The 14,890-nt window shown below is 41.8% G+C and overlaps 1 protein-coding gene across 4 annotated transcripts in view; it reads right to left on the bottom strand.

Annotated features, from left to right (window-relative positions):
- The window catches only part of LOC308570119 (prostatic acid phosphatase-like), a 269,185-nt gene that overhangs the window by 16,350 nt on the left and 237,945 nt on the right, over positions 1–14,890 (bottom strand). Inside the window, exon 2 of one of the 4 annotated variants that reach the window (XM_081164844.1) lies at positions 4,526–5,289. In XM_081164844.1, coding sequence (XP_081020970.1) covers positions 4,526–4,560 — 35 coding nt within the window. In that variant the 5' untranslated portion in view covers positions 4,561–5,289. Of the gene's footprint in view, positions 1–1,969; positions 1,984–4,525; positions 5,290–5,547; positions 5,770–6,010; positions 6,387–14,890 lie in introns of those variants that run through there. The other 3 variants (XM_081164845.1, XM_081164846.1, XM_081164847.1) reach the window with 3 other exon arrangements.

Consider the following 14,890-nt stretch of genomic DNA (forward strand, 5'->3'; position numbering starts at 1 on the left):
CTTGGGAGAAGGAGACCCAAGAACAGGATGAAGAAGGCGAAGCCGCAGCTATTGAAACCGTGCCACAGATGCATCACTGACCCCGTTACTCCCCGTTAGTGAAGGTGGAAAGGGAGAAAGTTGTGTTTTATAAAGAGCAAATCAAGGGGTGGAGACTATCTGTAAATTTGATCTTGGAGTTTAACTTGAAGGCTACTGATTTATGTCTTTTTGTAATACAGTCAAGGACTGAGAAGGAGATGCCAAATTCTGTAGGCCTAGAGGACCACACTTGCCTGGGGGATGTGCCCCATTGCTTCTCCAAAAGGAAGGACACTTAGGTCTCTGCTTATGGGCAGGGAACCAAAGATAATGGGGAGGTTGCAGTCTCAGGCCTCCAGGAAGAACATCATGGTAGTTTGAAGTTTGAAGGTGAGCCTAGACCTTTCCAATTGGCCAGAGAAGGAATAGCTGCAGGAAGCTTACCCCAACCCCTTGCCATCCCCAGCTCAGTTTGTGTATATGCATTCATGTTATTACGGTCTTTTGCTAGCTGCCTTGAGGACCACTCAATCCAGTGGTAGGTGGGGTGCAAATCTTCTAAATAAATAAGCAAACATAGTGGCATTGCTGCCAGGAGGGGAGAAACACGCCACTCACCCACCACACTTGTTGTCACTCAGGGTAAAGGTATGTCAGTGATGGTGGTAACAATAACCCAAACCTATTTAGAAGATAAAAGGGACGTGGGTGGCGCTGTGGGTTAAACCACAGAGCCTAGGACTTTACGATCAGAAGGTCGGCGGTTCGAATCCCCGCGATGGGGTGAGCTTCCGTTGCTGCTCCTGCCCACCTAGCAGTTCGAAAGCACATCAAAGTGCAAGTAGATAAATAGGTATCTATCTAGGCTCTGGCGGGAAGGTAAACAGCGTTTCCGTGCGCTGCTCTGGTTCGCCAGGAGCGGCTTAGTCATGCTGGCCACATGACCCGGAAGCAGTACGCCGGCTCCCTTGGCCAATAAAGCGAGATGAGCGCTGCAACCCAGAGTCGGCCACGACTGGACCTAATGGTCAGGGGTCCCTTTACCTTTTATTTAGAAGATATTGTATGCAAAAATGTATAGGACAAGTTATAATATCTGCTGGAAATGAAAAAAGGTACATTTTATCATATGTGGCGGACATGAAAGGTAATAAAAGCTTTCTGGGAGATGATATATTATGAAATTTAAAAAGTGCTGAAAATAACTTTTGTTAAGAACCCAGAAGCCTTTTTATTAGGAGTTATAGGTACCGACATACCAAAGGAGCAGAAAAGACTTTTTATGTATGGAACAACAGCCGCCCTGATGCTACTAGCCCAAAGATGGAAAGAAGACAAAGTCCCTATCAGAGAAGAGTGGCAAAGCAAGCTGATGGACTATGCCGAGATGGCAATACTGACAAGAACAGTCAGAAACCAAGAGGACAAAAACTTTATAAAAGTATGGGGGGAAATTAGGAGACCACTGTAAGCAGATGGAAACAAAAGCAGAATTTTAACTTTACTTGTAGTGTTAAAATTACCATGGATAATATGGTTTGATATAAACATTGGAGTGTGGAAGTATATGTAGTACAGTATTAAATGTTTAAAATGGGACCCCGTGGAGGGGATGGAGGAAGTCCTGAGATTTGGAGGAATCTCTATATGAATATACTTTACGATTCTTCGCTTATAACTTTGTATGTTTAAAACCAATAAAAATGATTAAGAAGAAGATATTCTGTACAGATGCATAATCTCATGGCCAATTGAAGTATTCGTATGGGCAAATAATCATGGTCAGTCAAGGAGGACATCAGCACAGCACAATACCATTATCTCCATAGATTAAGTGTTCATTGAAGAAGAGAATGTTTAAAAGCTGAGGTACATAATATTGTAGAAACAGACCCAACCGCCAATGGACCATAGTAACATTTGCCCTTAGCAGAAATTGGACACAGACATCATAGGCATCCATTATGGTCAGGATTATGCCCTTTAGCTAATACAGGGCATCTAAGATTTGCAAGAGAGGAACAGAGTGTACCTGGTTGTTTGAGGGAAATGGAAATTATATTGCATGGCTCTAAGGAAAGGACACGTTGCCATAATCTTTTCCTGAAAAATAAGAACAAAATGGGGGTGCTTTCACATATGAATAGCAAACTCTAGGGCAACAGGATTTTTGTGATGTGTAGCTGCACCATTGTAGCTGCACAGATGTAACTATTTAATTTATTTAGTTTGTTTTTTATTATTATTAATATTTTATTAAGTTTTATCAATGAAAGAATTCAACAAAGTACAAAAACAGAGAAATACAAAGTCAAAATACAAAAATACAAACATTAAACACAAAAAGAAAGGGAAAAAAGAAAAACACATAAAGAAAAAACAAAACTCCCTCTTTTTTTAGTCTCTCATCTTTAGTTAACTTATTTTCCTGACTTCCTCATGCCTCCCTTTTTTGTATCCCTTTTTTAAAAAATTGGTTCAGCAAATTCATATCCAATTTAGTTTCTCTATTATCAATCCCATCTTACATTTTACCTTGTTGCTAAAACCCCTTCTATTCATTTCAACGTCATCAGCATTCAAAAATTTTGCAATGTTTCTGTAAATAAATTTAAAATTTCCTTCAATCTTCTTCCACCAACTCTTCTCCCTGGTCTTGGATTCTGCCAGTCATTTCCGCCATTTCCATGTAGTCTATTAATTGCATTTGCCATTCTTCCAGAGTGGGTAGGTCTTGTGTCTTCCAATGCTTTGCGATGAGAATTCTTGCTGCTGCTGTAGCATACATAAAAAAAGTTCTATCCTTCTTTAACACCGATTGGCCAACTATGCCCAGGAGAAAGGCCTCTGGTTTCTTCAGAAAGGTATATTTAAATACCTTTTTCATTTCATTATAGATCATTTCCCAGAAAGCCTTAGTCTTTGGGCACGTCCACCAAAGGTGAAAGAATGTACCTTCAATTTCTTTACATTTCCAACATTTGTTATCCGGCAAGTGATAGATTTTTGCAAGCTTGACTGGAGTCATGTACCACCTATACATCATTTTCATAATATTCTCTCTTAAGGCATTACATGCCGTGAATTTAATCCCAGTGGTCCACAACTTCTCCCAGTCAGCAAACATAATATTATATCCTATATCTTGTGCCCATTTTATCATTGCAGATTTTACTGTTTCTTCCTCGGTATTCCATTTCAACAGCAGATTGTACATTCTTGATAATATCTTAGCATTGGGTTCTAACAGTTCTGTTTCTAACTTTGATTTTTCCACCTGGAAACCAATTTTTTTATCCAAATTATAAACCTCTCTTATTTGAAAATAATGTAGCCAGTCTCGCACCTTCTCTTTGAGCTTGTCATAACTCTGTAATTTCAATTTGTCACCTTCCTGTTCTAAAATTTCCCAGTATTTTGGCCATTTGGCCTCCATATTAAGTTTTTTCAGAGCTTTCGCTTCCATAGGTGATAGCCACCTTGGAGTTTTACTCTCCAAAAAGTCTTTATATCTTATCCAGACATTAAACAATGCTTTCCTGACAATATGGTTTTTAAATGCCTTATGTGCTTTTACCTTGCCATACCACAGATATGCATGCCACCCAAATATGTTGTCAAACCCTTCAAGATCCAAAACATCTGTATTTTCAAGAAGCAGCCATTCCTTCAGCCAGCAAAAGGCTGCTGCCTCATAATAAAGTTTCAAGTCTGGCAGGGCAAACCCCCCTCTGTCTTTAGCATCAGTAAGTATCTTAAATTTTATTCTGGGCTTTTTGCCCTGCCAGACAAATCTAGATATATCTCTTTGCCACTTGAAACAATCCATCTTGTCAATAATTTGCAATGATTGAAATAAAAATAACATTCTCGGCAATACATTCATCTTGATAACAGCAATTCGACCCAGCAAGGAAAGCTTCAAATTCGACCAAATTTCTAAGTCTTTTTTCACTTCTGTCCAACATTTCTCATAGTTATCTTTAAATAAATTCACATTCTTAGAAGTCATATTCACCCCCAGGTATTTTACCTTCTTTACTAATGTTAAATCTGTCTCTTTCTGAAACCTCTCTCTCTCTATCGGCATCAAATTTTTCTCCAAAACCTTAGTTTTTAACTTATTCAGTTTAAAACCTGCCACCTGCCCAAAATCCTGGATTACTTCCAAAGCCCTCTTAGTACTAGGTGTTGGCTCCTGTAATGTCAAAACCAAGTCATCTGCAAATGCTTTAAGTTTGTATTGTTTAACTCCGACCTTAATTTATTTAGTTTGTTTAGCAAAGGTCTCTGGAGGGACTCACAGCAAAGTTTTTATACAGAGGTAAATAACATGAATATCAGGACATCAATATGGATTTCACAAAAATGATATCATTTACAGAAGTGTCGTGAAATTAATAACATATAGCGCAAACTTTCCACAGAAATGTCTTTTGAGATGTGGCCTCCTGAAGCTGGAGCTTCACGCTGACAGGAGCAGAAACAACATTTTCACATTTACCTCAGCTCCACAGCAGTTTTCTCAGAAGTTGTCATGCTCAGGAACTAAAATTTAGAGCCCTTTATAACAAAAAAAGGTATCAACCCAAAAAAGTGGGGAACTTACAGTGCTGAGGAAATTCATAACCCATTTTGAAAGTTTAAAGGAAGCCTCACTACCAACCTGCACTTAAAGGTTCAGGGCCTTACAGAAAGGTAACATTGGGCATATCTAAACTTTCTGAGGTAATGAGTTAGTTGCCCATAATGGTGGCTGCTCTTTCCCTCACCTCTCCCACTGAGTGTGTTTGCCCTTGTTAAAGTAATGTACAGCAGTAACGTACACAGGCTCTTCCTAGGTTCAATGTTTCAAGGAGAGGAGAAGAAGCAAGAATGCTTCATGTCAAAGGTGGGAGCCTTGCCCAATGAATCTGAGGAGCATATAGTTAAAAATATAAAGGCAAGTGAGAAAAACGTTCTTTAAGTTCCTCATAGCCCTTGCCCACTTCACCATCACACCCCACTCATCATAACTGTTGGCTGAGGTGGTTGCTTTATTCTGCCCAATGGTAGGGCCGGCCACAGAACCAACTGTTATACCAAAGTCCTCTCACTAAGTTTGCTCCTTATCTCCACAAGCCATGTGTGTGCGAGTGTGTGCGTGTGTGTACACCCCCCCCAAAAAAAGATGCATCTAAATAAATGGACCGTAGTCTCTTCTTATGCCATAATAAATTTGGTTATCTTTAAGGTAAGATTCTATGAGTGACATTCAACTAAATGCTACTCAGACCTACAGTGGTACCTCAGGTTACATACACTTCAGGTTACATAAGCTTCAGGTTACAGACTCTGCTAACCCAGAAATAGTGCTTCAGGTTAAGAACTTTGCTTCAGGATGAGAACAGAAATGGTGCTTCAGCGGCGCAGCAGCAGCAGGAGGCCCCATTAGCTAAATTGGTGCTTCAGTTTCAGGTTAAGTACGGACCTCCGGAACGAATTAAGTACTTAACCTGAGGTACCACTGTGCTGAAATGAATTTACCTGATCCTTAATTTCAATTGGTCTGCTCTGAGTAAAATGTAGTTGACTTCTACCCTTTGAAAGGTATGCAGGTGGCGCTGTGGGTTAAACCACAGAGCCTAGGACTTGCCGATCAGAAGGTTGGCTGTTCGAATCTCCGCAACGGGGTGAGCTCCCATTGCTCCGTCCCTGCTCCTGCCAACCTAGCAGTTCAAAAGCACGTCAAAGTGCAAGTAGATAAATAGGTACCACTCTGGCAGGAAGGTAAACGGCATTTCTGTGCACTGCTCTGGTTTGCCAGAAGTGGCTTAGTCATGCTGGCCACATGACCCAGGAGCTGTATGCTGGCTCCCTTGTCAAATAAAGCGAGATGAGCGCCGCAATCCCAGAGTCAGCCCCGACTGGACCTAATGGTCAGGGGTCCCTTTACCTTTACTACTCTTTGGAAACTGTAGTTAGATCCTTTGAACTCATTAGGACTTACTTTGCAGGAAACATGCCTAAGGCCAGGCTGCAATTAGAAACCTTACTGCAGTTGTGGTCAGGTAGCTCCTTAGATTCCCCCCCCCCCCCGCCCCAAGGTTGATGACTCAAGGGGTAGCTGTTTAGGTAAGAAGGGTTTTTCACCTAGCCTCCAAAACGATTAAGCAGGAACCAACAGGCTACTTTCCGTCCCCAAATCTGTTCCCCTGAACTGGAGCACTTTGGAATCGTTTGGATCAAGGTGCGCATGTCAAAACTACGCCCCTTCAGAAAGAGTGGAACTACCTTGCCAAAAAAAATCTATGCCTGCAGCAATCATACTACTGCTGTTCAGTTTTCCACCCCACCTACCAAAACAACCGAGGCTTTGTGAGTTCTCAAAAGAGACTGGAAAAAGCACAGGGAAAACACAGGAGAACAAATATTTGATTATGTTATGAAAGGGGAGAAAGTGGAGATTATTTCCCCCCCTACTTTTGTGGGTTTTTAAAAAACTGTTATTTATTTTGACAAAGTAATAATCATAAATAAATAAGAATAAAAATGTGCACTCCACCACCGAGACCATTCCATTGTAACTATCCAACCTCCCAAAATTTCAACACCTCTTGCGATGATTTGATCCCTTTCCATTTTAACAGTACAAATTCTACAGACACCCTCCATATCTCCTCAAAATAATTTCACCTGCATATTCCCCATCTTACCTTAATGGCACATGCTAATTTATCATTAATAGCTATATCCCACATCTCTTTATACCACTCTTCCATTTTCTATTCTGCTTGCCCCTTCCACTTCCTAGCTATAATAATTCATGCAGCTGTCAATAAATTTGTGAGCAAGTCCTTCATAGCCTGTGAACCTTCCACGCCATCGTAAATTGATAATAATGCTACTTCTGGACTTTTCGTCAGCTTTAACTCAATGATTTCTGTTATCTCCTTAAACACCCCTTGCCAAAAAAAGGTACATATTTGTACTTTATTGTACATATTTACACCCCCCCCACCACATGTGAACATAATTCCCTGTTTCCTGGCATCCCCTCCAACATACCACCGAATATTCCTTGTTTATTTGAGTGGAGATTCTGACTTACAGTGAAAAACATCCCTGGCTGACTTAACCACAATCTGAGATTTGAAGGAGTAGAGTGACATCTAGTGAGTAAGATCTTTTTCACAGTTTCATCAGTTTAGATATTTGTGCACACCCAATCAATAGGCACATTTGTTCTACATGCTTCATTGGGGTCATTCATTATGGCCCAAAGGGGTCCTGTTATCCTCCATATTAAATACCGCAAACCCAGGTTAATCATGAAAAGACCACAATTGTTTTTTGATAGGATAAACTTTATGTAGACAAAGATTAAATGTAAGGTATTGGTTGTGTTTAGAATAGATTTATGAAAGATTTAGAAAATTTATTTAGAATATTTGTGGGAGATAGTATGGGAAAAATAAGGAATAACAGATACAATCTTGCTTAAAATGTATATAGGAAGTGCAGTGTAAGCGATGGAAGTCAATCAATGAAATTTTATTATTATTTTCATATTGAAATATTTGTAGAATAAATTTGGAAAAAATTCTTCCAAATTTTCTTCTTTTTTCCTCTGTATTTTTTTATTTCTTCTTTACTTCTTTTTTATCTTTTGTTCTTTTGTTCTTTTTATATATGTGTGGTTATCTGAAATATAGATGGATGGATGTATTTCTAATACTTTGCTTATATTTTGTAATAATTATTTAAAGAAATTAAATAAAAATAATTAATAATAATAATAATTCAGAAGTATACAAGTACGCAGACTCTTTCCCTGCAAAATCTATTGCTGGAAAAACAGTAGCAACACCTTGAGCACTTCAGGAATATGTTTCAATATGGATATATTGATACCACTTTTGCAGAAGAACAAAGAAAGTTGTTTATAGAGTGCAATGCAATTTGATGACCAGTTGGATTTTAACGCAATTACCTGCTGCAAAAAACCCCTATACTGTATAAATGACTTCTGTTTGAGAACTCTAAAGAGAGGTAGAAGGGTGGCGATGTCCACATAAATAAAAGCCACCAAAGAGAGTAGGAAAGGGCATCTTTAATAGTTGTTGTGCCACTACTGAATTCAGGAATATAGAATCTGAATTATTTGCACACCAGAGCCAAAATACTTTTACAACCTCAAAAAGTTGAAGGCTGTCAGTAATTTGGAAAATGCAGGTGAAAGACATTAACAAGTTCAAGGCTATCAGTATTATGAAAAAATACGCATTTAAAAAGGACAGGTTGGCACTGATTTTGACAAAGCCAGCAGGGCAAACCATTAGAATTGTTGTGAGTTGCTGTTGTTGTTTTGGCAGGGTTAGGCTGTACCATAGCTATCAACTTTTCCATTTTCTTCCGAGGAATCCAATTCGGAATAAGGGAATTTCCCTTTAAAAAAGGGAAACGTTGACAGCTATGGGCTGTACGCCTGAGTCCCTTCTAATTGCTGGATCCAGCAAGGATTCTGTTGCTGGAATAGTCAGGCCAGCTTCTTGGTAATGACCCTAAGCATGGACCCTGGATTTCTGCTTCAGTCCAAGGCTGTGGCAATGGGAGAAGCAAGACCTTTTTGGAGTGTTGATGTTGTGATTTCCTCCATTGCCTATATGTGTAAATAAACCATATATCATAAAGACACCACAGTCTCTGCTGTACCTCATTCTGAAGGAAACATGAACCCTGGGAATCATAGAATAGAATCATAGAGTTGGAATAGACCACAAGGGCCATCGAGTCCAACCCCCTGCCAAGCAGGAAACACCATCAGAGCACTCCTGACATATGGTTGTCAAGCCTCTGCTTAAAGACCTCCAAAGAAGGAGAGACTCCACCACACTCCTTGGCAGCAAATTCCACTGTCGAACAGCTGTTACTGTCAGGAAGTTCTTCCTAATGTTTAGGTGGAATCTTCTTTCTTGTAGTTTGGATCCATTGCTCCGTGTCCACTTCTCTGGAGCAGCAGAAAACAACCTTTCTCCCTCCTCTATATGACATCCTTTTATATATTTGAACATGGCTATCATATCACCCCTTAACCTCCTCTTCTCCAGGCTAAACATGCCCAGCTCCCTTAGCCGTTCCTCATAAGGCATCGTTTCCAGACCTTTGACCATTTTGGTTGCCCTCCTCTGGACACATTCCAGTTTGTCAGTGTCCTTCTTGAACTGTGGTGCCCAGAACTGGACACAGTACTCCAGGTGAGGTCTGACTAGAGCAGAATACAGTGGCACTATTACTTCCCTTGATCTAGACGCTATACTCCTATTGATGCAGCCCAGAATTGCATTGGCTTTTTTAGCTGCCGCGTCACACTGTTGGCTCATGTCAAGTTTGTGGTCAACCAAGACTCCTAGATCCTTTTCACATATACTGCTCTCAAGCCAGGTGTCACCCATCTTGTATTTGTGCCTCTCATTTTTTTTTGCCCAAGTGCAATACTTTAAATTTCTCCCTGTTAAAATTCATCTTGTTTGTTTTTGCCCAGTTCTCTAATCTGTCAAGGTCATTTTGAAGTGTGATCCTGTCCTCTGGGGTGTTAGCCACCCCTCCCAGTTTGGTGTCATCTGCAAATTTGATCAGGATGCCCTTGAGTCCATCATCCAAGTCGTTGATAAAGATGTTGAATAAGACCGGGCCCAAGACAGAACCCTGTGGCACCCCACTAGTCACTCTTCTCCAGGATGAAGAGGAACCATTGATGAGCACCCTTTGGGTTCAGTCAGTCAGCCAGTTACAAATCCACTGAGTGATAGCATAGTCAAGACCGCATTTTACCAGCTTCTTTACAAGAATATCATGGGGCACCTTGTCGAATGCCTTGCTGAAATCAAGGTAGGCTACATCCACTGTGTTCCCTTCATCTACACAGTGTCTGGGAAAGTGTCTGGAATCCCTGGAATCTCACTCCACTCAGGGATTGGGGTGTCATGCAATAATATGTTTCTCTCCCCACCCACACATCTTCTTTGACATAGGGAGGAGGGAGCTGGAACAGCCTTTGCAGCTGGCATGGGATCAGGCACTTCAAAGCTGTAGGAACTGAACAGAGCCGCAGTGATAAGCTGAGATCCTGTACAAATTGTCCTGGTAGCACAGTCCTCCTTTCCCAATGTTTTTCCTTTATTGTTGCTGGCAGATCGCCTGCCCCCCGCCCCACCCCCCATAAATGACCTGTATTCATTGTTTACTACACTAGATGAGTTGTCAGAATTCAAACCTTCTGGCCGATCCAACAGCTCGATAAATGAAAGCGGTGCTTGAAGAATACAGGATTTGTGCATGAAATTTTGCTGCTTTGCTTTGCTGCTTCTGCTCTCATATGTCTTTGTCACATGACATAAACATCTATCTGACTTTGAGAAGACATCTGAAGGCAAACCTGTTTAGGGAAGTTTTTAATGTCTGATGTTTTATCGTGTTTTTAATATTATGTTGGGAGCCGCCCAGAGAGGCTGGGGAAACCCAGCCAGAAGGGTGGGGTATAAATATATTATTATTATTATTATTATTATTATTATTATTATTATTAAGCTCAGTAGCACTTGGGAATGCTTTATCCTAACCCTTATATGCGTCAGTAACATTGCAAAAAAGATCCTTGTTTCCCCCCAACCCCCACACGCTTTCCCAACCCCAAGAATTTACAGTTCAGCAGCGTATAAATACACATTAACTTGCAAATGACGTGGCATTTGGTGGTGTTTGCTCAAACTAATTTATTGCAACTATTTGCCTGATTTTTATTTGATTAGAATCATCACTGGGAAGAAGAAAATGTTGATGAGGAGGACTGCATGAAAGCACCAACAGTCATGTATTGCTTCTGGTGTCCCACAACTTATTTGCTCTCATTTCCTTCCTGAGGATGTTAATTTGCTGATTTGCCCTTTATTTGACTTTCCTTTTCATCCTGGTAGATGAGAGATAACAGCAACATCCAGAAAGGTCAAAAACACTGCCAATATTTAGAAACATATATTTGGGAAATATGCAGATAGCCATTATATGTTATGTATACATGTGCATTCCTTTTAGATCTATGTCCATCTATAGTACATGAAAGCCAGGGTGACGTATCGGTTACCGTGCAGGACTAGGACCAGGGAGACCTGGGTTCAAATCCACTTTTCCATGAAGCACACTGACTCACCTTGGGGCAGCCACACAGTCTAGCCCACTTCATAGGGTTGTTTAAGGATAACTGGGGTGGCGAAGGTACTTCTTGCATTTTGTTAATTACCTGGAAAGTACTTGTGGCAAAGAGGGTAACAGAAATTGCTTAAGAAGAAATCAACACTAGTTAACATACTGACTCCAAATAAACTTGGAGAAGATGCATGAAGGAATTGAAGCCTGAAAGAAAGTGAATTTTTTTACCAATAAGTATTTGCTAAAAAAGTAGGAATCAGTAAGGAGGAAGAATAGGCTGCCTTTACGTCTTCTGCCTTGTCTCCTTTTTATGTAACAATTGTTGTAGCTTTCCTCCCAACAGTGACGTCCTCCAAAGTACACTGGGAATTGCATTTTACCCCTCACAAAGCTACAATTCCCGACAGCCTTAACGAACTACAGTTCCCAGGATAACAGGGCAGTCTGCTTTCCAGTGTCTCGAGGTTGGGGCAGGATGAAGGTGGGGGGTAGAAGCTGCATTCCTAAAACCTCGAACCTCAAACAGTCCAGCCCCTCTAGTTATTATGATTTTGAGAGGAAGGTCAAGCTAGGATGTTGAAAGATGAAACATCCATTTTACACGTGTTTGTTTCAACCCTATCTTACCTCTCATTTACGATGCCGTCCTACATTAACTGTTACATTCTGGTTGCCATTCCTCTGGTACAACAGGAGAAACCAGTTCTTTAAACTTCTGCAAGGGACAAGCGGCTTCACAGCCCTGCAAAATGAACTTTCAGCAGCCAGAAACACCATAACCAGACACTGGAGAGACCTGTCAGGAGTAAGCATGGACCAATGGTACCAAATAGTATGGGAAACAGCCCTACTAGTGTAGCACCCTGCTTGTGGTTAACGCTTAGCTGGAATGAAATATTCAACGCAGCAATAGAGAAATTAAAATAATAATTTATTTGTCAGACAAATAAATGAGAGACACAGTGGTATATGGATACCAAAGCTCTGCCCTTCCAGCCCTGATGGCCAGCACTTATATTCCCTCAGCCCAGCCCCCTTGCTCCTCCTTTGGCTGTCTCTGTCCAATCAGCCTGGTTGAAATTCCTATTGGCTGTTTGCTAGAACCAATCATAAAAGATACACCTTCACCCCGGTATGGCTCCCCTTTATCACATACACAGCCCAACAAGACAATGACAATACTCCACCAACAGCATACAAATCAATATGGCTAACCTGATCCAAAACACCCACCCACCCCACTCATGCACGAAAACAAAGATCACCACAGCCAATCACAAACAAACAACCACACCCTAGGCCAGGGGTCTGCAACCTTTAAGACAAAAAGAGCCACTTGGACCCGTTTCCTAAGAAAAAAACTGGGAGCCGCAAAACCGGGAAGGTGACGTTGGGACGGTGCGTGACTAACGCACGCACCACCCCCATGCGACGTCACAGCCAGTACAGCGCCCGCCACAGTGGGGAGTGTCGGGGCGCACAATGCGCCTCCTCCCCTCACTAGTATCCACCCCGGAGCCGCAGCAAAGGTGTAAAAGAGCCACATGCGGCTCCGGAGCCACGGGTTGCAGACCCCTGCCCCAGGCCAACCCCAACCTCTCTCACCACCAAAGAAACACAACTGAACAGCAGAGAACCAGCACGAGCAGCGCTGACATGAAACCCTACATACATTAAGCAAAATAGAAACATCGCCACCCGACCCCCCCATCTTCCCCCCCTCCACACCTCCCCCCCCAATGTCTCAACAAATGAAACTGATTTGTAAAAATGTTACATGGAAAAAATACAAGAGACGTTACACATACTTCTGTAAAACAAGGAAATATTTAATAAAGTAATAATAATTTTTTAAAAAAAGATTTCAGGCAGGATCTCTCCCATTCCCAACAGGAGATGCTGGGAACTGAACCTGATGCCTTCCGCATGCTAAGCAGTTGTTCTACCACTGAGCTATGGCCCTAGCTCACAATATTGCTCTCAGGATAAAATGGAGAAGGTGGAGGCAGAGGTGTATATGCTCTGTGGAGGAAAGGTGGGATAGAAGTGTAAGAAGGAATCAAGTATGCAAACTAGCCTATAAGTGAATAAACTACAGTATATTTTTAACTTTTGACCAAACTGCGGGAGGCAGTGGAAGACAGAAGTGCCTGGCGTGCTCTGGTCCATGGGGTCACGAAGAGTCGGACACGACTAAACGACTAAACAACAACAACAAATATTTTTAACTTACTCTCCTAATAATTTGTATATAAATTCTAAAAGTGGTATATAAATTTGGTAATTTTTTTAAAAAAGAGGAAATGTTCAGACTTTCAAACAGTGTGTTATGCCTGAGCCTTCATTGCTGAAACTCCCAACAGCATTTTCATGCTCACAAACACCTGATGAAGGCTAAAGGAACCATTGTGACATAACCCATTCAAGTAGATTTAAGGGGCAACAGGCTGTCAACAGTGGCAGTAGTTGGGAGCTCCCAGCTATTGAAAAGCCACATAGAGACTTTTCATACTGCCTGAGGAATTAATTTCTTATTTAATGTTCCTAATTGCTGGATCGATTTAACAGGACTGGAGCTAACATTTGCTTGGATTTGGCCCCATTGATAGGGAACTGCCTGCTGCGTCCTCCACTTTGAAGTCACCCTGGTCTTTGGGCCTCCAGCACCTTCTTCACCATGTCCAACCCATCCAAGAGGCGTATGATACTGGTGTTCCACTGGGTTAGGAAGACGCCCCTGACAGAGAAGCCGTGCTCTACCATCTCGGCCAGACCTTCTGCCTCTCCACCGGCTTGCAACACTCCTCACATTTCGCCCTACTTGACAAGGAGCAAGACACAACCCGCTCCGCTCAGGAGGTCCAGCAAGCGCAAGGTGCTGCGATATCCGAATCTCACCGACCCCAGGTTTTTGAGATCTGTCATTGGCAGCGTTGGCTGGAAGAGAGCCCGCAGGCGTGGCAAGCAAAAGAGGACTCCAGCGTAAACAGGAAAAGGGGAAGCGGCCTACTGGAGTTGCCATTGAGAACCACTCTCAGCCTCCTTTTCCCCCTTCTGGCCCAGCATGCTTTGCGCGCACCCAACATGGCGGCGCCCAGCCCCAGCACGTCCCGACCGGCGCCCACTTTCCCTTTCCCCTTCTCCGCCTTGACGGCCAGGGCTGAAAATCCTGCGGAGAGGCAGCCTCTGCCGGCCGCCGAACCGAATAAGAAGAAGCCGCCCTGTCGGGCCTGCACGGACTTCAGGAGTTGGAATATTTCTAATATTGTCTTTATTACTGTTCTTTTTGTAATCTTGCCTTGCTTTTTTCTTTTTTTGAGTATCAATTAAATAAATAATAATAAAAAGCAATACCCTGGACCAATCAGCAATCCATGGCTTTGTAGGAGAGGAGGAGGGTGGCTGCTGTCACAAAAAATAGTGGAGAGTAGTAAGAGGAAATTCTGCAAAGTGGACTTTTCTCTTTTGGGGAGAGAACATGAAAAATCTCAGGCATTTTCTTAGAAAAATTTCCTCTGAAAATCTAACCTTTGTTATCATGGTCAATGATCATCATTAAGAAACTGGGATAAAACAACTCTAACATGCCTTCAATGTGTTTATTGATAAATACTAATTCTGCATTGGACTGCCACTTTTCATTGTCGTTGGCTGTATTCCCAAGCTTTTAACAGCAGGCTAT

Source organism: Podarcis bocagei, assembly GCF_964188305.1.
Source record: "Podarcis bocagei genome assembly, chromosome: 12".
Taxonomy (NCBI): domain Eukaryota; kingdom Metazoa; phylum Chordata; class Lepidosauria; order Squamata; family Lacertidae; genus Podarcis; species Podarcis bocagei.